Below are 25,256 nucleotides of genomic sequence, written 5' to 3' on the forward strand. Positions count from 1 at the left end.
GCAAGGGGTGACATCTGGAACAAGTCAAGTCAACACATGTGAATGAGGTTTTGTAAAAACCCACAGCAATTTACAATTTTGCTTGTATCACTTATATCAATTTGACACTTAGCTTCTTCCATCTTATACACTACAATGCAATTTAACTCTACAAGCGTAATATTTGGCCCACTTCTCATTACAATGCAGTTAATAGTGTTATTCATTCTCTTCTTATAGACATATTTGAAGAAATGTCGATGATCAGTGACCAGGCTAATTTGGAGGGGAAACATCTCTATCAGCTCACAGGCTGCATTCCCACAGCAGGTAAGCAATGTACTAATGCACTTTAAGAAGGATCTGTCAGCTCTGCAGACGTGTCTGTTTTAGTAAATGGTTGTATTCAACATAAAATTCTGGAGCACCTTTTCTTATAACTCTTTATTGTGCCATTCCTCTGGTAGTCCCCGTATGAATAAATGTTCAATTTTTTGTTACTATCCCTTTAGTCAGTAGATTGAGTCTGACACTGAATAAGAACTATCATTAATTTGTCAGATATGTTGGATTATGTACACTCTAAAAAGCTCCAGTGATGGAGGCAGTTCTCCTAATATGATGATTTTCAGTTCTAGACTCATTGCACCCATACATGCGATGTCTATGTTGGTCACATGGATTAAAGTGGTTGCCTCACGACAGACATTTATTGCAAATCCACAGGACGTGGAATATCCAAATAGGTTTGTGTATTCACACGTGCTAACTTGGGGTGGGTTCCAACTAGATCCACCATAGAAGTCCAATAAGCAAGAAAGGTCCAAGGCACCGCCAGCTACATTTTTTTGTGCTTTATTGTGGAGCACAAATGCACGTAACAGCTGTTATGGGCTTTTGTGCTACACAATAAAGCAATAAAAACATGATGTAGCTGGCAGTGCCTTGGACCTTCCTTGCTTATCAACAGGATATGCCATACATTTTTGATAGATGCGGGTCCCACCTCTGAGACTTGAAACTATCTCAAGAATGGGGGTATCTGCCATACCTGCATTGCTCCCCCGATTCCAGCACCGCTTATTTCATATTTGGAGATGCCTTCGTTCCTTTGCAATCTGCCTCCATTCCCCCACAATCATCTCGTTCATGTCCGTGGCTGATATGCTAAATTATGAATAAAGCTGGGAAGTCTTCACTGTCAAGTGCCAACGGGGCGTGAATCTAAGCAGCTCTGATAGTGAGGCTTAGGTTCATGTCCCGTTGACAACTGGGCAGTGGAGACCGCCCAGTTGTCAATTTATTCATAAATTAGCATATCAGCCGCCGACATAAACGAGCTGATTTTGGGGGAATGGAGGCAGATTGCAGAGGAACGAAGGCACCTACAAATATGAAATAAGCGGCGCTGGAATCGGGGGAGCAATGCAGGTATGGCAGCAGATTAACATTTCTTGGGACAAGACAGGTCCTCTTTAAGTATCTGGACATGTATGACCATTCTTAAAAACATTTCCACCCCTTATGACAGAAGATGAGATGGTTAAGCTTACTTTGATAAGCATTCTTTACAAGGCATCTGTTACTCTTGTATTTCTGTGCTTGACTAAAGGACGAAATGGTTGTCACTGTTGCCTGGCAGCATCCTAGATAAAATCGAATCAAAAGTAACACCTGCATAGAGTTTTTATTGTCTCCCTATGTTTGTTTAAATTCCCACAGGTACTCTGGTTTCCTCCCTTAAACCGGCCATACACACACGACAATGATCGACCGCAATGCTTCCGATCAATCGTCCATGGTATTGTTCATACGAACGATCCCTCCAGCAACAGTAGAGACTACACTGGAAGATCAGGGAGTCAGTTAAAAAAATAAAAATTAAGATTAAAGAGGCTCTGTCACCACATTATAAGTGCCCTATCTCCTATATAAGGAGATGGTCGCTGTAATGTAGGTGACAGCAGTGCTTTTTATTTAAAAAAACGATGTATATTTACCACTTTATTAGCAATTTTAGATTTATGCTAATGAGTTGCTTAATGCCCAAGTGGGCGTATTTTTACTTTAGACCAAGTGGGCGTTGTACAGGGGAGTGTACAATGCTGACCAATCAGCATCATGCACTCCTCTCCATTCATTTACTCAGAGCATAGGGATCCTGCTAGATCCTTATGTGCTGTCTTATACTAACACATTAACAATACTGAAGTGTTTAGACAGTGAATAGACATTCCACGGGATGTCTATTCACAATCTCTGCACTTTGTTACTCTGTCTGTGGTAGTTACAGCAGAGGAAGCGTAATCTTGCGAGATCTCGCTGTAAATTACAGGTTACAACGAGATCACGCTTCCTCTGCTGTAACCACCATAGAAACAGTAACGAAGTGCAGAGATTGTGAATAGACATCCCGTGGAATGTCTATTCACTGTCTAAACACTTCAGTATTGTTAATGTGTTAGTATAAGACAGCACATAGCAATCTAAAAGGATCCCTATGCACTGCCTAAATGAATGGAGAGGAGTCCATGATGCTGATTGGTCAGCGTCATACACTCCTCTGTACAACGCCCACTTGGTCTAAAGTAAAAATACGCCCACTTGGGCATTAAGCAACTCATTAGCATAAAACTAAAATCGCTAATAAAGTGGTGAAAATAGATTGTTTTATTAAATAAAAGCATTGCTGTCACCTACATTATAGCGCCCATCTCCTTATGTGGTGACAGAGCCTCTTTAAATCTCTGGGGCCGGCGCAAAGTGGCAAGTTCAAGCCAATTATGCCATACACATGTAGTTTCGGATTCCAACCTTGCCGATCACATTTTCGGCCGACAAAAGTTTGCTATCGCCCTTTGAGTTATTTTCTTAAATGATGGTCTGCCGAAATGGCCAAAATCAGCCATTTTTATTTTGCAGCTTTACCAAAATACTGACAGGTTTTATAAAATTGACCTTGGTGTGTCTGTGTGTGATTAGGTATTTTCTATTAGATAGTAATCATACAACACAATAAAGAACCAACCACTAGCTAAGAGTTAAATAATTCAATCATATAATATATATAAATTAGCCTTTATTCAATCCTATTAAAAGGTATATATTTCTTTAGGTCAATTTATTATAGGTAACGTGCTCTTAATTATATATTATCTTGGACTATCTGCTTACATCAATTCTTAGTATCTACCAGATACATAATCCCTCCTCAATGGATAAATTGCTGCAGAACACGGCAGATGATAAGCTGGGCTCATAGCCCTTAAGATCCTATTACACGGCCCGACAAGGGCAGTGTATACGAGCACCGAGACAGCCAGTTGATCAATCACTCATCCCCATACATTGTTATCATGTCGGCAGCGCATGCAGACTACAATAATATTTTATGCTGCCTAAACCATACAATCAGCCGATGAACGAGCTCGCTTTTCCCGCACTGCTAGTACGCTGTATATAAACTCTTACTTCACAAGCAGAAGTCTAACATGATTTTGTGATTTAAAATGTGCATTCACGTTCCAGCCTCCCCACATGTTTCAGTGCATACAGCAGCGTCTTCGGGGGACAGATGGTTAGTAAAAATATGTGTGATCATAGGAAAGTAGATTGTGAGCCCTATTGGGGTCAGGGACTGGTGTGATGACAATCTCTGTATGGTGCTGTGGAACATGTGGCCGCTAAATAATCAACAGGAAATAGTAGATGGAGGAGGCTAAATCGGGGACAACTACTTCTATAGCAAATATCATTTCAGTGCTTTGTTGAATGATGCCATGGCCTCAAATTGTATATATGAAAGAATTGCCCCTTATACATTGAATTGGACATCACCAATGTAAAAATTACCAAGGATTAAAATTGAATAAAGGTGGGACTTTACAAATGCTGACATTAGAAAATGCTTTTGTAATGGCGGGGTAGGGAGACAGACAGGTGAGCCCTAATCTATCCGCCACTCAGTCCCTGCCTACTTGCAACGGCCCGTCCTAAGCGATGGCGTACAACTGGGCGACGGTCCCTACGCTCACTAAGTGCACGACAGACAAACAGACAAGGGTACACAGAAGCCAAGGGAAATGGGGCTGTTGCCCACGGCAACCCCGTGAGCAACAAGAATAGTGAACGAGCCAAGTAAAACCAGGAGTGGACGAGGTACAAAACGCAGAGCAGGAGAATAGTCAGTCAAGCCAGGGTCAATATGAAGCAGAAGACAGCAGCAGCAAGGCCAGGGAACAGACTGGAAGAATCACAGGCAAAGGAGGAGCAGGAAGTGCAGGTATAAATAGACAGAGGGCAGGAGCTAGCTCCGTCTGGCCAGGCTGTGATAGGCTCTCCCACTCCTCAGCCTCCCAGGCTGATTGGTGGAAGAAGGGGTCACTCGACCAGACTTAGGAGCAGGTGCAGAGTGAGTAACCACGGGCGTCGACACAGAAGCTGTGCCTGGCAGATCCCTTACAGTACCCCCCCTTTTATGAGGGGCCACTGGACCCTTTCTAGGTCGACCTGGCTTATAGGGGAACCGAAGATGGAACCTCCTGAGCAATACTGCAGCGTGAACATCCCGGGCGGGTACCCAAGTCCTCTCCTCAGGCCCGTATCCTCTCCAACGGACCAGGTACTGGAGAGAGCCTTGGACCATCCTGCTGTCCACAATCTTGGCCAGCTCGAATTCTACCCCTTCAGGGGTGAGAACAGGGACTGGAGGTTTCCTTGAGGGAGCCAAGGACGGGGAGCAGCGTTTCAGGAGGGAGACATGAAACACGTCGTGTATTCAAAAAGATGGGGGTAACTTCAGTCGGAAGGAGAGAGGGTTAAGGACTTCAATGACCTTGTATGGCCCTATATATCTGGGAGCAAATTTTTGGGACGGGACTTTAAGGCGCAAATTTCTTGAAGACAGCCACACCAGATCCCCGACCGCAAACAAGGGGTTAGCAAAACATCTTCTATCTGTCTGGGTCTTTTGTATGCTCTGGGACACCTCTAGGTTCTTCTGAACCTGGGCCCAGACTATGCACAGTTCCCGATGAACGACATCTACCTCAGGATTGTTGAAACGGAGGAGAACCGTGGATTGAACCCAAAATGACAGAAAAAGGGGGAGACCCCTGACGAGTTACTGACCCAGTTATTAAGGGAAAATTCAGCGAGGGAAATGAAGGAGACCCAATCATATTGACAGTCAGAGATAATACACCTTAAATATTGTTCTAGAGACTGATTAGTCCTCTCAGTTTGGCCATTAGTTTCAGGATGGAAGGCCGAGGAGAAGGACAGATCAATCTCCAACTTTTTACTGAAGGCTCTCCAAAACAATGAAACAAATTGTACCCCTCTGTCAGAAACAATATTGACAGGAACCCCATGGAGACGCAGGATGTGTTTGACAAACAAGGTAGCTAACGTCTTAGCATTGGGTAGTTTCTTGAGGGGCACAAAGTGGCACATCTTACTGAAGCGGTCCACTACCACCCATACCACCGACTTGCCTTGAGATGGAGGCAGATCGGTGATAAAATCCATGGAGATATGGGTCCAAGGTCTCTGGGGAATGGGCAAAGAACATAGTAAGCCCGCTGGTCGGGACCTGGGAGTCTTGGACCTAGCACAAATTTCACAAGCGGCGACGTAGGCCTTAACGTCTTTAAGCAACTCAAGCCACCAATAGTCTCTGGCAATGAGGTGCTTGGTACCCAGGATGCCTGGATGGCCAGATAGTGCGGAGTCATGATTTTCCCTGAGTACCCTTAGCCGGAATTGCAGGGGAACAAACAGCTTGTTCTCAGGAAGGTTCCCAGGAGCTGAACCTTGATCAGCCGCAATTTCAGAGACTAAGTCAGAATCAACAGAGGAAATGATTATACCTGGGGGCAAAACACAAGCAGGATCTTCCTCCGAAGGAGGGCTGGCCATGAAGCTACGCGACAGTGCATCAGCCTTAATATTTTTAGACCCAGCCCTATAAGTGACCAAAAAGTTGAATCTAGTAAAAAATAACGCCCATCGAGCTTGTCTCGGGTTTAGCCTCCGGGCAGATTCTAGGAAAACCAGATTCTTGTGGTCGGTAAGGACCGTAACCTGGTGCCTAGCCCCCTCCAGGAAGTGGCGCCACTCTTCAAATGCCAATTAGATGGCTAAGAGTTCGTGGTTGCCAATGTCGTAGTTACTCTCAGTGGGTGAGAACTTCCTGGAGAAGTAGGCACAGGGACGGAGATGGGTGAGGGAACTGGTACCCTGGGACAAGACAGCACCCACTCCCACCTCGGAGGCGTCAACCTCCACGATAAATGGATCCATTTGGTTAGGCTGAATCAGCACTGGGGCCGAGATAAAGCACTTCTTAAGGATCTCAAAAGCCTGGACCGCCTCTGGAGGCCAATGGAGGAGATCAGCACCTTTGCGAGTGAGATCCGTAAGAGGCTTAGCGATGACCGAGAAGTTAGCAATAAATCTCCTGTAATAATTAGCAAACCCCAGGAAGCACTGTAACACCTTCAGGGAGGCAGGTTGGACCCATTCCGCCACAGCCTGCACCTTGGCAGGGTCCATGCGGAATTCATGAGGAGTGAGGATTTGACCCAAAAATTGTATCTCCTGCACCCCAAACACACATTTTTCGGTTATAGCAAACAGTTTCTTTTCCCGAAGGGCCTGGAGCACCTTCCTGACATGCTCAATGTGGGAGGACCAGTCCTTGGAAAACACTAGGATGTCATCAAGGTACACTACAAGAAATACCCCCAGGTAGTCTCTTAAATCTCATTTATGAAATTCTGGAAGACCGCGGGAGCATTACACAACCCAAAGGGCATGACGAGGTATTCGAAATGACCTTCGGGCGTGTTAAGCGCAGTCTTCCACTCATCCCCCTCTTTGATGCGGATAAGGTCATAAGCCCCCCGTAGATCAAACTTAGAGAACCATTGGGCCCCCTGAACCTGATTGAAGAGATCAGGAATCAAAGGAAGGGGATACTGGTTCCTTACAGTGACCGTATTCAAGTTTCGGTAATCAATGCACGGCCTAAGACCACCATCCTTCTCCCCTACGAAGAAGAAGTCAGCACCTACCGGTGCAGTTGAGGGGCGAATGTAACCCTTGGCCAGGCATTCCTGGATATACTCTCTCATGGCTTCACGTTCGGGACAAGAGAGATTAAATATCCTACCCTTAGGGAGCTTAGCTCCTGGTACCAAATCGATTGCACAATCGTATTCTCTATGAGGAGGTAACGCTTCAGAGGCCTTTTTAGAAAAACCATCAGTGAAATCCTGAATAAACTCATGTAGAGTGTTCGCCTCCTCAGGGAGAGAAATAAAATTAACAGAAAAACATGACGTCATGCATTCATTACCCCATTTGGTAAGATCCCCAGTATTCCAGTTAAACGTGGGATTATGCAACTGCAACCAGGGAAGGCCTAAAACCAAATCGGATGATAATCCCTGCATAACCAGTGCAGAGCACTGCTCCAAATGCATGGAGCCAACAAGGATGTTCAAAAACAGGGGTATGCTGTGTAAAATAACCATTAGCAAGAGGAGTGGAGTCGATACCCACTACCGGGACAGGTTTAGGCAAATCAATCAATGGCATAGCTAGAGACATAGCAAATTCCACAGACATAATATTAGCAGAAGACCCTGAATCCACGAAGGCACTGCCGGTAGCAGACCTACCACCAAAAGAGACCTGAAAGGGAAGCAAGATCTTATTAGGTTTCATATTTACGGGAAATACCTGTGCGCCCAAGTGACCTCCCCGATGATCACTTAGGCGCGGAAGTTCTTCTGGCTGCTTATTCTTACGCCTAGGACAGTTGTTCACTTGATGCTTGTCCTCCGCAAAGTAGAAGCAGAGACCATTCTTCCTGCGGAAGTCTCTACGTTGTTGGGGAGACACGGAGGCCCCGAGTTGCATTGGTTCATCCGAGTTTTCCGTGGAAGAACGAAGCAACGGAACTTCGGGAGCCATCATGGGGGAGCCAGAGGAGAAGGCACAAAAATTTTCAAGTCGTCGTTCCCTGAGACGTCGGTCAAGTCGTACCGCTAAAACCATAACCTGATCAAGAGAGTCAGAAGAGGGGTAGCTAACTAACAGGTCCTTCAGGGCGTTCGACAGACCCAATCTAAACTGGCACCTCAAGGCAGGGTCATTCCACCGAGAAGCTACAGACCACTTCCTAAAGTCCGAACAGTACTCCTCAACGGGTCTCTTACCCTGATGTAAGGTCACCAGCTGACTCTCAGCAAAGGCAGTCTTGTCAGTCTCGTCATATATGAGCCCGAGAGCAGGGAAAAAAAAGGTCAACAGAGGAAAGTTCAGGGGCGTCGGGAGCCAAGGAGAAGGCACATTCTTGGGGCCCGTCCTGGAGCCGGGACATAATTATACCCACTCGCTGGCTCTCGGAACCTGAGGAGTGGGGCTTTAGATGGAAATAGAGCCTACCACTCTCCCGAAAGGAGAAAAAAGTTTTCCGGTCCCCTGAGAACCGGTCAGGCAACTTGAGGTGGGGTTCAAGAGGTGAGGTGGGGGGCACTACCAGGGTAGCATCTTGCTGGTTGCCGCTCTGAGCCAGGGCTTGGACCTGTAGGGAGAGGCCCTGCATTTGCTGAGCCAGGGTCTCAAGGGGGTCCATAGTTGTGACAGGGACCAGGGTAGAAAAGGCATATGGGCCTGTAATTATGTAATGGCGGGGTAGGGAGACAGACAGGTGAGCCCTAATCTACCCGCCACTCAGTCCCTGCCTACTTGCAACGGCCCGTCCTAAGCGACGGCGTACAACTGGGCGACGGTCCCTACGCTCACTAAGTGAACGACAGACAAACAGACAAGGGTACACAGAAGCTAAGGGAAATGGGGCTTTTGCCCACGGCAACCCCGTGAGCAACAAGAATAGTGAACGAGCCGAGTAAAACCAGGAGTGGACGAGGTACAAAACGAAGAGCAGGGGAATAGTCAGTCAAGCCACGGTCAATATGAAGCAGAAGACAAGTAGTAACCAGCAGCAGCAAGGCCAGGAAACAGACTGGAAGAATCACAGGCAAAGGAGGAGCAGGAAGTGCAGGTATAAATAGACAAAGGGCGGGAGCTAGCTCCATCTGGCCAGGCTGTGATAGGCTCTCCCACTCCTCAGCCTCCCAGGCTGATTGGTGGAAGAAGGGGTCACTCGACCAGACTTAGGAGCAGGTGCAGAGTGAGTAACCACGGGCGTCGACACAGAAGCTGTGCCTCGCAGATCCCTTACAGCTTTTAAACACAATCTCAGTTCACAGAGCAAATAAAATACTAAATTCATGGGGATGCAATTGTTTATTGACTTGTAATGTAATATGAATTGTGTCCTCACTGTAGGAATACAGAACTTTAATTTAACACAGTAATAAAGTAAAACAATATTATAAATACTCCTAAAAAAAATAAGTTATTCCTTTTCGAGAATGATTTATACTCAATGATTGCTAAAAGCTATGGTAAAACCCCAGTATTATACTGTATAGCTGCAATATGTTTATGCAAACTGGTAAAAACATGATACTTGGGTTTGTGATGGGTGTTTATGACCAATAACCATAACCTACAGATGTCTACAAAAGAGAGAGAAGCTGCATATATAACAGCTGGTTGATGTCAAGATGCGCATCCGCCGTTCCCACACAGACGGCGTACACTATAGTGAATGGAACGACTCCCGTACGCATTCTCTATGGGGATGTATGCGCCGTATTCAATCTCTGTATGTGTCATTAATCGACACATACAGAGATGAAAAAAAAATGGCAGCCCCCATAGAGAAGTAAAAGAAATAAAAAATAAAAAAGTACAACACAAAAACACAAATAAATAAAATTTATTTTAATGACATAATAAAAGCAATAACATATAAAAAAATATTTTGTGACACCTTCGCTTTAAGACCAATGGATTCGTATTGACATGGCAGCTCTGTGGCCGACAGCCGTGCCGGCATCCTGTTTGGTGCAATTGTCAAATTGCTTGTAAATTGTGGTGCATTGCTGTGAGTAAACCCTGTTCAGCGGGCGGTCAACAAATTGCTTGTAAATGGTCGCGCATTGTTGTGGATATACTGCTGTTTAACAGCTGTTTTAACCGTAAAAAATGCACTGCCAGTAACAAGCAATTTGACAATCGTGCCGAACAGGGTACCGGCATGGCTGTCAGCCATGTTGCTGCCGCTTCAATGCTGCTTCGTGGGGCCTAATCCTTAAAAATAGGGAATATTAGGAAAGGGTACGGGGACAAAGTGTGTGGTTATATAATAGACACAAAAAAAATTACTTTTATTATATATAGTAAAACAAACCAAATGGTTTGGTAACCCTAAAAAGACAATTCAGAGCTGTATCTGAAACTGACAAATAGAAAGGGAAGATTAGGTGTGACTTTACATCTACTCCATTATGAACCATTGAGTATATAAATCATGTGACATTTTTATACACATAGTTTTAAATAATGTTTGCATTTTTTCCCCCTTTCACGCTCTATATAGAACTACGGCAAAAGCAAGAGATTATGATGAGAAATCAGATGATGTCTGTCAACCCTCAAGTCGTGGTGCCAATCCAGCAAAGGATGCCAGTTATTCCAACACAGTTTGACTCGAGACTGTTAGACAGGTGCCAGCTTTCATTTGTTTAGTGAGCTGCATATACTGAATATCTTTCTAAAGCTGGATTAATGCTGCAGAAATTCCAAGGATTAGGTTCTATAATTGATCAGAAGTACACATGTTACATGTTTAATAAATGCTAAAAGTGATATAAAGACTAAATGACGCATCTCTATAACTATATTAGTACCACACTGAACGCTGTCCATCAATCCAAAGAAAAGCGATCATCCTCCCTCACCCTTTGTCTATGGACATTTTATGAGCAAATATAAAAATAATTTTTATGCAGGTTAGTGAGTTGTCGCTTTTTCTTTTACGCTTTTCTTTGGATTGATGGATAGGTGGATACCTACCCTTCAGCTGAGCACCACTGTGACCTGTTATATAAACACCTCCCCCCCCTGGAGACATACCCGCTCCTAGGATAAAGTGAGGACTGTGAGTAGTACCGACCTATTGACTTTCTCTTGTTTTACACTGAAAGCTGTGCCCACATTAATTTAACTATAAACCTGATTGTACGGTGTAAGTCATATTCTTCAAAATGCACAACTTTTTAGAAGACATGATCCACCCAAAACAAAGAATAGAATCACTCTACTTTCTGTTTCCATCCACCACACACCATATCAGAACATGTCCCTTATAGTCTTGCATGAAAACATTATACTGTTATGGATAATTCATCGTCAAACATTTGCTCCAGATTCATGTATATTTATTTTCTTAAGAAAAGGGTTCACAGGGAAGTGACGTATGGATGTCACTTTGCATGTGATGGCAAATGCTCTTCTCCATACAATATGAGGGAGTTTATATAGTATTGTTAGGCTGGACGTTTACTACTTCAGCTACAATATTTTCTCTTGAGTTTTCAGAAACCAAAAATAAGATTACATTCACAATTTTTCTTGGCATTGCAATATTTTCTATCAATTCATTATCTAGGACTTATTTTATGTTAGTAGTCACCTCTCCTTTATCATCTTCTGTCTTCTGTGGAGGGTCCTCTGCTGTTTCCCTTAGGCTCTATTCACACGACAGGGTTAGGGTGTCGCCCAATGTAAACGGCCATTTTGCATCTGTTTCCGTTCCGGACCGTGTTTCCGTTTTTAATGGCCGATTGTGACCCGATTTGCATCCGTGCATCCACTGTCTATTTTAAAAACGGATGAATTTCAGTTGTCAATTTTTTTTGGTCCCAACCCACTAAACACCCACAGGAAGGTCACATCATCGCCCGGTCACCATTTTCTCTTGCTTTCAGAGCATAGAGAGCTTTGTCTGATCCCTCAGCTTCTTTGCATTGGTTTCTGGCTTTCTCTCTGCTATTTTTTCATTGCTACATGTCCTCACAATCATTGAACCGTGTACTGCAGCTTTGGCTGATTTCTCGGCAATTCGTACAGCAATCACAGATGTTGATGCCCTCTGTAGATAGTGCCACAGTGCCCCCTGTAGATAGTGCCACAGTGCCCTCTGTAGATAGTGCCACAGTGCCCCTGTAGATAGTGCCCCATAGCCCCCTTGTTAGTAGTGCCACACAGCCCCCTTGTAGGTAGTGCCATACAGCCCCCTTGTAGGTAGTGCCACACAGGCCCTTGTAGGTAGTGCCACACAGCCCCCTTGTAGGTAGTGCCACACAACCCCCTTGCAGGTAGTGCCACACAGCCCCCTGTAGGTAGTGCCATATAGCCCCATTGTAGGTAGTGCCGCACAGCCACCTTTTAGGTAGTACCCCTCAGTCCCCTTGTAGGTAGTGCCACACAGCCCCCTTGTAGGTAATGCCACACAGCCACCTGTTGGTAGTGCCACACAGCCCCCTGTAGGTAATTCCACACAGCCCCCTGTAGATAGTGCCACACAGCCCGCTGTAGGTAGTGCCACACAGCCCCCTGTAGGTAGCGCCATCGTAGTTTCTTGTAGGAGTGGAATCCCTCTGGCCGGGGATTCCGCTTCAGGTGTTGCCCCTGATGTCACTGTCCATATAAGGATAGTGACATTAGGGGCTTCTCTTGCACAGCAATCCCAGCCAGAGCATCGGCAACGCTCTGGCCAGAGATTCCGCCTCAGGAGTTGCCCCTGATGTCACTATCCATATATGGATAGTGACGTCAGGGGCTCTATCTAGGACCTACAGTGGCGCCATCTACATGGGGGTGCCATCTAAGGGAGGTGCTATCTACAAGGGGGCTGTGGCACTACATACAGCAAAACACGTCCTCCTCACATGCACTTCGCACTGTGAGCAGGATTAGGAGAAGGGAGCAAGCGGCAGAAAGCACAGCCGTCACTCGGATCACACGGCCCCATAGACTTCTATGGTAGCCGTGTGGCCATGGGAACGGTGCAAAATAGGGCATGTTTCATTTTTTGACGGCCCGGTTTACCTGTGTGAATAGCCCCATTTGGGATCTATTGTTTTTACTGTGTCGTTGGACGGACGTTAGATAATCGGCTGTCGCACGGCTGACTATCCCTGCTGTGTGAATAAGGCCTTAGTCACAATAAATCTTATCATCTTCTGTCTTCTGTGGAGGGGGTGTTGTCTTGAGTCTTCTGCTTTTTCCCTTAGTCAGAATAAGTGTCTTGTAAAGTTGTCAAGTCAACTCTTTTGTTATCCAGCAAATATTCTCTTACACACTGCAAAAACACATTAATACATTCTCTAAGCATTAGTTTGATATATTATCACCCTTTTTATAATATCAATAGCACACACACATGTGTATATATATATGTATATATATATATATCTATATATATATATAGATATAGATATATATAGATATACATCTATATCAATTCAAAAACTTGGCACTCAAGTTTAGTGGTGAAATGAATTTTTTTATTTTGCAATCCACTTATAAAGTATTATGAAAGTTTTCGGCCACAGTGGGCCTCCATCATGTAATTCTATATGAAACTGAATAGAAAGACACATTTAACATCATCTTTATTTCACATTGTACAGAAAAAAAAAATGAGTACAGCGTTATTCGAAACGACTATGCAATAATATGTACTAGGCAAAAAATAAGGTATAACGTCACCCTCGTGATATATTTTATTAATAAAGTTTTGTTAATAATAAATGTTATCGATCATATAATAGTATTAATTATGACATACAAACCCACTATTTCACATTTTAATAGCCAAAAAATTACAAATAGCTTGCTTGGTTATCATACAGTGTTAGAACAAACTAGTCCACATACTATGATCTATATCTAGAGTATCAATGTCATGGAGCTATAATCTGGGAGGATGCCCCAAATTATACTACAAGCAAGAAGCAAAGTCATTTTACCGTATTGCTCGGGAACGAAATGTAAGTAATAGATCTTCAAGACTCGGTACAACACTCGACTACGCAACCTCCGTTGCTCTAATAAATGGCGCCAAGTCAATCTGAATACAGCGTGCATTTAAAGAGGCTCTGTCACCACATTATAAGTGCCCAATCTCCTATATAAGGAGATCGGCGCTATAATGTAGGTGACAGTAATGTTTTTTATTTAGAAAACGATCTATTTTAAACCACTTTATGAGCGATTTTTAGCTTTATGCTAATGAGTTTCTTAATGCCCAAGTGGGCGTGTTTTACTTTAGACCAATCAGCGTCATGCACTTCTCTCCATTCATTTACACTGCACTAGCGATATAGTTATATCGCTATCTGCAGCCACATACACAAACACTAACAATACTGTAGTGTCCTGATAATGAATATACATCACTACCAGCCTGGACGTGATGTTTATTCAGAATCCTGACACTTCCGAATCTTTTCTGTGAGATTCCAGCAAGGCAAGCGTAATCTCGCGAGTTTACGATGTAACCTGTCATTTCAAACGAGATTACACTTGCCTTGCTGGAATCTCACAGAAAAAATTCAGAAGTGTCAGGATTCTGAATAAACATCACGTCCAGTCTAGTAGTGATGTATATTCATTATCAGGACACTACAGTAATGTTAGTGTTTGTGTATGTAGCTGCACATAACGATATAAGTATATCGCTAGTGCAGTGTAAATGAATGGAGAGAAGTGCATGACGCTGATTGGTCAGCATCATACATTCCTCTGTACAACGCCCACTTGGTCGAAATCGCTCATAAAGTGGTTTAAAATAGATAGTTTTTCTAAATAAAAAGCATTACTGTCACCTACATTACAGTGCCGATTTTCTTATATAGGAGATAGGGCACTTATAATGTGGTGACAGAGCCTCTTTAAGGATCTCTCACTCTTGACGTTGCTGACACGTAGCGTCATGACGTATACCTATCATGTGATCTTCCAGAGTGAGGCTTGGCTGTGTAACTACGATACCTATACCTGTTGGATCACATGATGTAAACCTAGTAAAAATGTCCATGAAAAATGACAATACGCTGGATGAGATAATTAGAAGTATTTGGCGTTCCTAACAATCCAGCAAGATGACGGGGACATCTTGCTGGATCTTTAGGAATTAAATCCTTAGCATGCCTGTCAGATATAAAGAAAGTCATATTATAGTTCAAATATTTTACTATATTAATAGAATATAGGATAGCGTCCAATAAATTTATTAAATTAAGAAATCTAGGAGTAAAACAATAGTCAGGAGCCGCAGCTCACAGCACAAAAATGATCCCACTCAAATGAAGCTATGTAGATCATACTCTCTATTTAAACCTTTAGGTTTCAACGACTGCATCGTATTAATCCAAAAGGCTTCTCTCAATTTTAGTTTCCTCCTATAATCGCCACCTTTCCTAGGAACTGACACTTGTTCCAAAACTTGGAACATCAATTGGGATACATTATAACCCAATTTCTGAGAATGATAGGGCAACGTTAGTATAAAATTTTTACATCTAATGGTCGACTTATGTTGCGAAATGCGGTCCCGTGTATGCTGGGAGGTCTCCCCAACCTACACGAGACCGCACGGACACTTCACAACATAGACAACATATGAAGAATAACACGTAAAATAGCCCTTAATGGGAAATTCTTTCCCTGATAATGGATGAAAGACCTTATCTCCTTTTGCGACATTGGTGCATTGTGCGCAATGTAAACATGGGAAAGTACCCATTTTCTTAGTTTTCAGAAATTGTTGACGAGAGACTACAGATTTTGAACCCTCATCTGCACGTACTAATTTGTCACGTAAATTCTGAGGACGGCGGAAACACAGTAAAAAAGGTTGTTTGAAAGCTTCTACTGTGGGGAAGCCCTTTCCTAAAATTGGCCAATGTTTGCGAATCATTTTGTGTATTTTGTAAGCAAAGGGATGAAAAGAGTGGAAAAAAGGTATCCTAGCATTGAGGTTGCATAGGAGAGCGTTGTACTGAGTCTTGAAGATCTACTACTTTCATTTAGTTCCCAAGCAATAGTATAATTTGGGGGCATCCTCCCAGATTATAGTTCCATGACATTGATGCTCTAGATATAGATCATACTATGTGGACTAGTTTGTTCTAAGACTGTATGATAACCAAGTAAGCTATTTGGAATTTTTGGCTATTAAAATTTGAAATAGTGAGTCTGTATGCCATAATTAATACTTTTTTTCACAAAAATAATTTCTTTACAATGTGACATAAAGATGATGTTAAATGTTTCTCTTTGTTCTGTTTCATATAGAATTATCTGATGAAGGCCTACTGTGGCCGAAAACGTTCATAATACTTTATAAGTGGGTTGCAAAATTAAAAAAAATATATTTCACCACTAAACTTGAGTGCCGAGTTCTTGAATTGATAATATTAACCCCTTAAGGACACAGCTTGTTTTAATCTGACATGTGTCACTCTAAGTGATAATAACTTTGGAATGCTTTTATTTTTTCAAGCGATTCTGATATTATTTTCTCGTGACACATTGTACTTTAAGTTAGTGGTAAAATTTGCAAAAATTTGCATTTTTCTAGATTTAAATTTATCAACTTGAAAACCAGATAGTAATACCACACACACAAAATAGTTACTAGTTAACATTTACCATATGTATACTTTATGTTGGCATTGTTTTTTGAACATTCTTCTTTTTTTCCAAAACTTTACAAGGCTTAGAACTTTAGCAGCAATCTCTCACATTTTCAAAAAAAATTCAAAAGGCTATTTTTTCAGGGACCAGTACAGTTCTGAAGTGGCTTTGAGGGCATTATATATTAACCCCTTAAGGACGCAGCCTTGTTTTAGCCTTAAGGCTCAGAGGCAATTTTTCAAATCTGACATATTTCACTTTATGTGGTAATAAAGTCGGAATGCTTAAACCTATCCAAGCGATTCTGAGATTGTTTTCTGGTGACACATTGGGCTTTATGTTAGTAGTAAAATTTGGACGATATATTCAGTGTTTATTGGGGAAAAATTGCAAAATGTAGAGAAAATTTATAAAAAATAGCATTTTTCAGAATTTAAATGCATCTGCTTGTAAAACAGACGGTTATACCACCCAAAATAGTTACTAGTTCACATTTCCCATATGTCTACTTTAGATTGGCATCGTTGTTTGAACATTCTTTTATTTTTCTTGGATGTTACAATGCTTAGAACATAAACAGCAATTTCTGATATTTTTAAGAAAATTTCAAAAGCCTTTTTTTTTAGGTACCTGTTCAGTTCCGAAGTGGCTTTGAGGGGCCTATGTATTAGAAACCCCCACAAAACACCCCATTTTGAAAACTAGATCCCTCAAAGTATTCAAAACAGCATTTAGAAAGTTTATTTAACCCTTCAGGCATTTCACAGAAATTAAAGCAAAGTAGAGGTGAAATTTGCAAATTTTATTTTTCTTGCTGAATTTCAATTGTATTCAATTTTTTTCTGTAACACAGAAGGTTTTACCAGAGAAACTTTACTAAATATGTATTGTCCAGATTCTGCAGTTTTTAGAAATGTCCCACATGTGTCTCTAGTGTGCTCGTGAACTCAAACACAAGCCCCAGAAGCAAAGAAGCACCTAGTGCACCTAGTGCATTTTGAGGCCTCTTTTTTATTAGAATATATTTTAGGCAGCATGCCAGGTTTGAAGAGGTGTTGAGGTGCCAAAACAATAGGAATCCCCCAAAAGTGACCCTATTTCTGAAACTACACCCCTCAAGGAATTCATTTATGGTTGTTGTTACCATTTTGATCCCACAGTTTTTACACAGCATGTATTTGAATTGGGCTGTGAAATTAAAAAAATGTAATTTTTTCCAATAAGATGTCATTTTTTATCAAAATTTCTTATTTTCGCAGGGAACAAAATACCCAATTTTGTTGCCCAACTTCTCCTGGAAAGTGTTGCCCTGGTACGATGCGTGTGGCCCCGCTTCCAGAAGTACTGGGTGCCCCCCCCTTCTTGGTCCCTAAAAATTAGTTTCTTGATAACCACCTCTTGAAATTCCAGGAAAGTTCTGTATGATGTGCACAGCCAGCTTCTTATACCACACCGCATGGCGCTGTAGGGCTTCAGGACTTGATCTGCCAAGTCCACCCCTCCCATGTACCTATTGTAGTCCAGGATGCAGTCTGGTTTGGGGGTCTCTGTACTGGTATCTCGTACAGGTACATGGGTACTGGTGTGGCATCTCTCTTGTCTTGTACTTGACACACAATATGTTACAGCTAGATTGTGCCCTGCTCTCATCCCTTCTGAGTGTTTGCCCAAGAGGAGTCTTAGGGAGGCCTCTCAGATTTCTTCTAGCAGTGCCGCATGCTGCAGGACTTCTGGAAGCGAGGCAGTTGAAGAGTGGGACGCTGGTATAAAAATTATCCAGGTAGAGGTGGTAACCCTGGTCCAGCAGTGGGTGCACCAAATCCCACACAATTTTTGCATTAACTCCCAGTAAGGGGGGGGGGCATTCTGGGGGCTGAGCACTGGTGTCCTTCCCTTCATATATCCTAAATTTGTAGGTATACCCTGATGCACTCGCACAGCTTATACATCTTCACGCCATACCTTGCCCTCTTACACGGCAGGTACTGGCGGAATTGAAGCCTTCCTTTAAAATGTACCAAGGACTCATCAATAGAAAAACACGTCTTGGTGGTGTATGCTTGGGAAAACCGGGCACTGAAACGGTCTAATAGGGGTCTCCGTTTATACATACGGTCAAAACTGGGGTATTGCCTCATTTTTATTTATTTTTTAGGTTCCAGTTCAGTTCTGAAGTTGCTTTGAGGAGCCTATATATTAGACACCCCTATGAAACACCCCTTTTTAGAAACTAGACCCCTCAAAGTATTCACAACAGCATTTAGAAAGTTTATGAACTCTTTAGGTGTTTCACAGGAATTTAGAGCAAAGTAGAGGTGAAATTTACATATTTATTTTTGTCAGAAAATCCATTTTATACCATTTTTTTCTATAACACAAAAGGTTTTACCAGAGAGACGCAACTTAATACTTATTGCCCAGATTCTGCAGTTTTGAGAAATATCCCACATGTGGCCCTAGTGCGGTTATGGGCTGAAGCACCGGCCTCTGAAGCAAAGGAGCACCCAGTGGATTTTGAGGCCTCTTTTTTATTAGGCACCATGTCCGGTTTGAAGAGGTCTTGTGGTGCCAAAACAGTAGAAACCCCCCAAAAGTGACCCTATTTTGGAAACTAGACCCCTTGAGGAATTCATTGTAGTTTTCTTGGGGTGCATGCGACTTTTTGATCAGTTTTTATTCTATTTTTAGGTGGCGTGGTGACTAAAAAACAGCAATTCTACTATTGTTTATTTATTCTATTTTTTTTACAGCGTTCACCGTGCGCTATAAATGACATATTCACTTTATTCTGCGGAGCGATACGATTACGGTGATACCAGATGTTTATAGTTTTTTTTATGTCTTATGGCGTTTGCACAATAAAATACGTTTTGTAAAAAATCATTCACTTTTTGTGTTACCTTATTCTAAGAGCCAGAACTTTTTTATTTTTCCATCAAGAAAGCCGTGCGAGGACTTATTTTTTGCGTAACGAATTGTAGTTTCAATCATTACCATTTAGGTAAATGCGACGTTTTGATCTCTTTTTATTCCATTTTTTGGGAGGTGAAGTGACCAAACAATTGTGATTGTGGTACGGTTTATTATTATTTTCTTTTACGGCGTTCACCGTGCGGGATAAATAACAAAATTATTTTGTCGTTCAGGCCGTTACGGACGCGGCGATACCAATTATGTATAGTTTATTTGTTTATTTATCTATTTTTATTAATAATAAAGGACTGATAAGAGAAAAAGGGGGATTTTTACTTTTATTACTTTTAAAACTTTTATTTTCTTATTTTTACACATCTTTTTTTAACTTTTTTTTTACTTTATTACTTTGTCCCACTAGGGGACTTGAGGGCAGGAGGCCCTGATCGCTATTCTAATACACTGCACTACGTGCGTAGTGCAGTGTATTAGAGCTGTCAGCTACTCACTGACAGCAAGCATAGTGGGTCCTGACTTCGTCAGGACCCACTAGGCTTCCGTCGATGGCATAGCCGGACGCCATTGTTTGGTGTCCGGTTGCCATAGTTACAATCGCCGGCCGCTATCGTGTAGCAGGCCGGCGATTGTAGCTTAACCCCTAAAAAGCCGTGATCCCTATTGAACGCGGCTTTTAAGGGGTTAATCAGCGGGGACACAGCGATCGGTCCCCGCTGTAGGAGCTGCGGCAGCTGCTGTACGAGACAGCAGCAGTCACAGCTCTTGTATGTGTCGGGAGGAGGCCGTTATTCCCGTGACGTGTTATTAGGTCATGGAGCGCTAACGATACAGCTACCATGACCTAATAGTACGTCCAGGAGTGGGAAGGGGTTAAAAAAAACATATAAAACACCCCATTTTAAAAACTGCACCCCTCAAAGTATTCGGAGCAGCATTTCGAAAGTTTCTTAACCATTTTGGTGTTTCACAGGAATTAAAGCAATGTGAAGGTGAAATTTACAAATTTATTTTTTTTTGCAGAAAATTTGTTTTAATTTTTAACACAGAAGCTTTTACCAGAAAAACACAACTCCATATTTATTGCCCAGATTCTGCAATTTTTAGAAATATCCCACCTGTGGCCCTAGTACACTACTGGCCTGAAGCATCGGCCTCAGAAGCAAAGGAAAACCTAGTGGATTTTGCAGCCTCCATTTTATTAGAATATATTTTAGGCACCATGTCAGGTTGAAGAGGTCTTGTGGTGCCAAAACAGTGGAAACCCCCCAAAAAGACATCATTTGGCAATCTACACTCCTGAAGGAATTTATCAAGGGGTATAGTGAGCATTTTAACCCAGCAGGTTTTTTGCTGAATTTAGTGGTATTAGGATGTAAAAATGAAAATCTAAAACTTCAATATTGACAAGGCATAAACGACAAAAAACACCACAACATTTGAAAAGCAATTTCTCCTGATTACGGCAATACCCCATATGTGGTAATAATCTGCTGTTTGGACCCATGGCAGGGCTCAGAAGGGAAGAAGCACCATTTGGCTTTTGGAACTCAAGTTTTGCTGGAATGGGTGCCATGTCGCATTTGCAAAGTCCCTGAGGCACCAAATCAGTAGAAACCACCCAAAAATGACCCCATTTGGGAAACTACACCCCTGAAGGTATTTTTTGAGGAGTAAAGTGAGCATTTTGACCTCACAGGTTTTTTGCTGAATTTAGTGTAATTAGGCCGTGAAAATTAAAATCTACTTTACTAAATGTAGATTTAGCTCAGATTCTTCCATTTTCACAATAGATAAAGGAGAAAAAAGTACCCTAACATTTGTAAATCAAACTCTTCTGAGCACGGCAATACCCCATATGTGGTGATAAACTGCTGTTTGGACCGACGGCAGGGCTTAGAAGGAAAGGAGAACCATTTGGCTTTTGGAGCTCAAAATTTGCTAAAATTTTCCAAATCAGTGGAAATCACCCAAAAGTAACCCCATTTGGGAAACTACACCCCTGAAGGAAATTATCGACGGGTAAAGAGAGCATTTTGACCCCACAGTTTTTTTGCTGAATTTAGTGGAATTATACTGTGAAATTTAAAATTACTTTTCTTCTGATAAAACATGGAAATTTTCAATTTTTACAAGGAATAAAGGATTAAAAGCATTTGAAAAGCAATTTCTCCCGATTACGGCAATACCCCATATGGGGTAATAAACTGCTGATTGGACACACAGAAGGGCTCAGAAAGGCAGGAGCGCTATTAGGCATGCAGATTTTGCTGGCTTGGTTTTTGGGCGCCATGTTGCATTTGCAAAACCCTAAGGTACCAGAGTACAGTGGTAGCCCCCAAGAAGTGACCCCATTTTAGAAACTACACCCCTCAAGGCATTTGTCATTTGCCTGGACATATGACAGGGCTCAGAAGTGAAGGGCACCATGCGCATTTGAGGTCTATTTTGGTGATTTTCACACCATTGGTCCACAATTTCAGGGCTCTGGGGTCAAATAGTAAAACAAACCCCCAAGTAATGACCCCTATTTTGGAAACTACACCACTTACGGCATTTTAAGGGGTGTAGTGAGCATTTTGACCCCAGAGGTGTTTTTTCATGAGAAATTAATGTGCAGCAGATGGTGCAAAGTAAAAATTGCAATTTTCCGCTGATATGCCATTTTAGTGCACAATATGTTGTACCCAGTTTGTGCCACCGAAGCCAAATACCTCAAAAAATTTTAAGCGGGTTCTCCCGGGTATGGCGATGCCATATATGTGGACATAAACTGCTGTTTGGGCACGCTGTGGGGTTCAGAAGTGAGGGAGCGGCATTTGGCTTTTGGAGCACAGATTTAGCTTGGTAGTAGTTCTGTTTGGGGTATTGCTGATATTTCAGTTTATAATGTGGGGGCATATGTAAACTGTGAGGGGTACATCAGGGTATAATAAGAGGGTATAATAATGTTGTAAATAAATAATAATCTGCAGATAGGTGGCCAGTGTTGCACTGATAAATGGTGCCCGATCTTATCCGCTTTTGGAACACTCTGCACCTTTTGTGTCGCTAGATTCTGAGAGGCAGAACTTTGTTATTTTTTCTCCACCGGAGCTATGTGAGGGCTTGTTTGTTGCGGAACAATCTGTAGTTTTCAATGGTACCATTTTGGGGTACACGCAATTTTCCGATCACATTTTATTCCATTTTTTGCCAATCAAGGTGCCCAAAAACCAGCAATTCTGACAGTGTTTTTTGTTCTTTTTTTTTTACGGCGTTTGCGACCGGGCCCCGAAGCCATGGGGGCCCACAGCCCCCCCCCCCCCGCACCACATCAATAAAAAGTTACTATAGTAACTCGGGCCGCGGGCCCCTGTTACTATAGTAACAGACTTTACTTACCTTCCTGGTTCCGGATCGCAGCGGAGGTCCTGACATCAAGCGCTGTGCGCATCGCATGACGTCACAGCGCTATGCGCCGCGCACAGCATCGAGACGACAGAACTACCGCCGCGGCTGCAGAGGAAGGTAAGATTAGCCTTGACTGGCGGGGTCCGACTCCCGGGACCCGCCAATCAGCTGTTTTATAGGGGCTGCAGCACTCGTACGAGAGCTGCTCCCCTTCATTCCGGTCACTTCATTCCGGTCACACTGTGAATCGGTGTCGGCGATTCACAGTGTGAGCGAGTAGTGAAATTAAGGGGAAGCAGCTCTCGTACGAGATTACTGTCTGCTGGACCCTGTATCTAAGCCTACGTTGTGGTAGGCTTAGATACAGGGTCCCACAGACAGTATCACACATGGGCCCTGTATCAAAGCCTAACACATGTGTTACTAATCGTTTTTCTTGTGTGTTTTCTTACAGGTTCGGTCGTTGGACTACGGCGGATTCCAGGACTACTTCGATGACGGCTTTTTTTTTTATTATCAATAAAATGGTTAATGAGGGTTGTGTGGGTTTTTTTTTTATTTCAATAAAATATTTTTTCTATGTCTTTGTGGTTTTTTTTAAACTATATTACTACCGCCTTAGTAATGGCTGATTGACAGTATCCATTGCTAAGGCGGGGCTTAGTGTTAGCCGGTGCAGAGGCTAACACTAACCCCCATTATTACCCCGGTACCCACCGCCACCAGTGGTGCTGGGAAGAGCCGGGTACGATCCAGTACCTGACCATCTGTAGTGATGGTCGGCCACTGGGGTGACCGCAGGTTGGTATTATTAGGAGGGGAAAGGCCAGATACAGTGGTCCTTCCCACCCTGGTAATGCTAGGCTGCTGCTGCTTTATTGTATCTGGCTGGTTATGAAAAATGGGGGGGACCCCACGTCATTTAAAAAAAAAAAATAATAATTGGAAAGAACGATGTGGGGTCCCCCCCAATTTTCATAACCAGCCAGATACAACACAGCAGCAGCAGGCAGCATTACCAGGGTGGTAGGGGCCACTGTTTTTGGCCTTCCCCAGTCTAATACTACCAGCCTGCGGCCACCCGGTGCCTGCCCGTCACTACAAATGGATGGGTACTGGTTCGTACCCGGCTCTTCCCAGCACCCCTGGTGGTGTTGGCCTCTGCATTAAGCCCCGCCTTAGTAATGGAGGTTGCCAATCAGCCAGCGGCCATTACTAAGGCGGTGATAATAAAGTTTAAAAAGATACAAGCACATAGAAAAAATATTTTATTGAAATAAAAAAACACAACCCTCATTAACCATTTTATTGAGAATAAAAAAACGCTGTCATTGAAATCCTCGTATCCGAAGTCCAACAACCGAACCTGTAAAAAACCACAAACACACAAAAATAATCAGTAACACATAAAGAAGCAAAATTATTATTCTTACCTTTCCTGGGTCCAGCGCTGGAGCCGCAATGTCAGCGAGCTGAGTCCTGTATCTAATCCAATCATGTGTGATACTGTCTGCTGAGCCACTGTATCTAATCCTATCATGTGTAATACTGTCTGCTGGGCCCTATATCTAATCCAATCATGTGTGATACTGTCTGCTGGGCCCTATATGTAATCCTATCATGTGTAATACTGTCTGCTGAGTCACTGTATCTAATCCTATCATGTGTGATACTGTCTGCTGGGCCCTATATCTAATCCAATCATGTGTGATACTGTCTGCTGGGCCCTATCTCTAATCCTGTCTGCTGAGCCGCTGTTAGGGATCTGCCAGGTACTACGTCTAGGTATACTCCTGGGATTAATCAATCCACACCTGAGGCCAGACCTCTTAGACTGACACCGGCTCCCACCAACCAGGGTGGCAGGCTCAGGAGTGGGAGAGCCTATCGCGGCCTGGTCAGTCAGAGTTAGCTCCGCCCCCTGTCCATTATTACCTGCCGTGTTCTCTTCCTCAGTACTTGTAATTCTTCTGGATTCCTGGCCCCACTGCTGCTTGCTCCAGCCTGTTTCTGCCGTGCTTCTGCCTTGCTGCAGTTCCCCTTAACCTGCTTCGCTTTGCCCCTGGCTTGCTTCCTTCTCCGTGCTCACGTTGGTATACTCCACTTCATCCTGGTCCTGACTACTCATTCACCGCTCCGTTTCCTCGCGGCGTTCCGTGGGCTACTGCCCCTTCCCTTGCGTGTTCCCTGTTTGTTCTCCCGTGCACTTAGACAGCGTAGGGACCGCCGCCCAGTTGTACCCCGTCGCCTAGGGCGGGTCGTTGCAAGTAGGCAGGGACAGGGCGGTGGGTAGATTAGGGCTCACTTTCCCTTCACCTCCTTCCTGCCAT

The 25,256-nt window shown here is 43.1% G+C and overlaps 1 protein-coding gene across 1 annotated transcript in view; it reads left to right on the forward strand.

The window, feature by feature from the left end:
- Positions 1 to 233: 233 nt before the first annotated feature.
- Positions 234 to 25,256, forward strand: part of SAMD7 (sterile alpha motif domain containing 7) — a 106,305-nt gene continuing 81,282 nt past the window's right edge. The window contains exons 1-2 of the mRNA XM_075864041.1: positions 234 to 309; positions 10,499 to 10,625. Coding sequence (XP_075720156.1) covers positions 234 to 309; positions 10,499 to 10,625 — 203 coding nt within the window. The remainder of the gene's footprint in view (positions 310 to 10,498; positions 10,626 to 25,256) is intronic.

Source organism: Rhinoderma darwinii, chromosome 4 (genome assembly GCF_050947455.1).
Source record: "Rhinoderma darwinii isolate aRhiDar2 chromosome 4, aRhiDar2.hap1, whole genome shotgun sequence".
In the NCBI taxonomy this organism is placed as follows: Eukaryota; Metazoa; Chordata; class Amphibia; order Anura; family Rhinodermatidae; genus Rhinoderma; species Rhinoderma darwinii.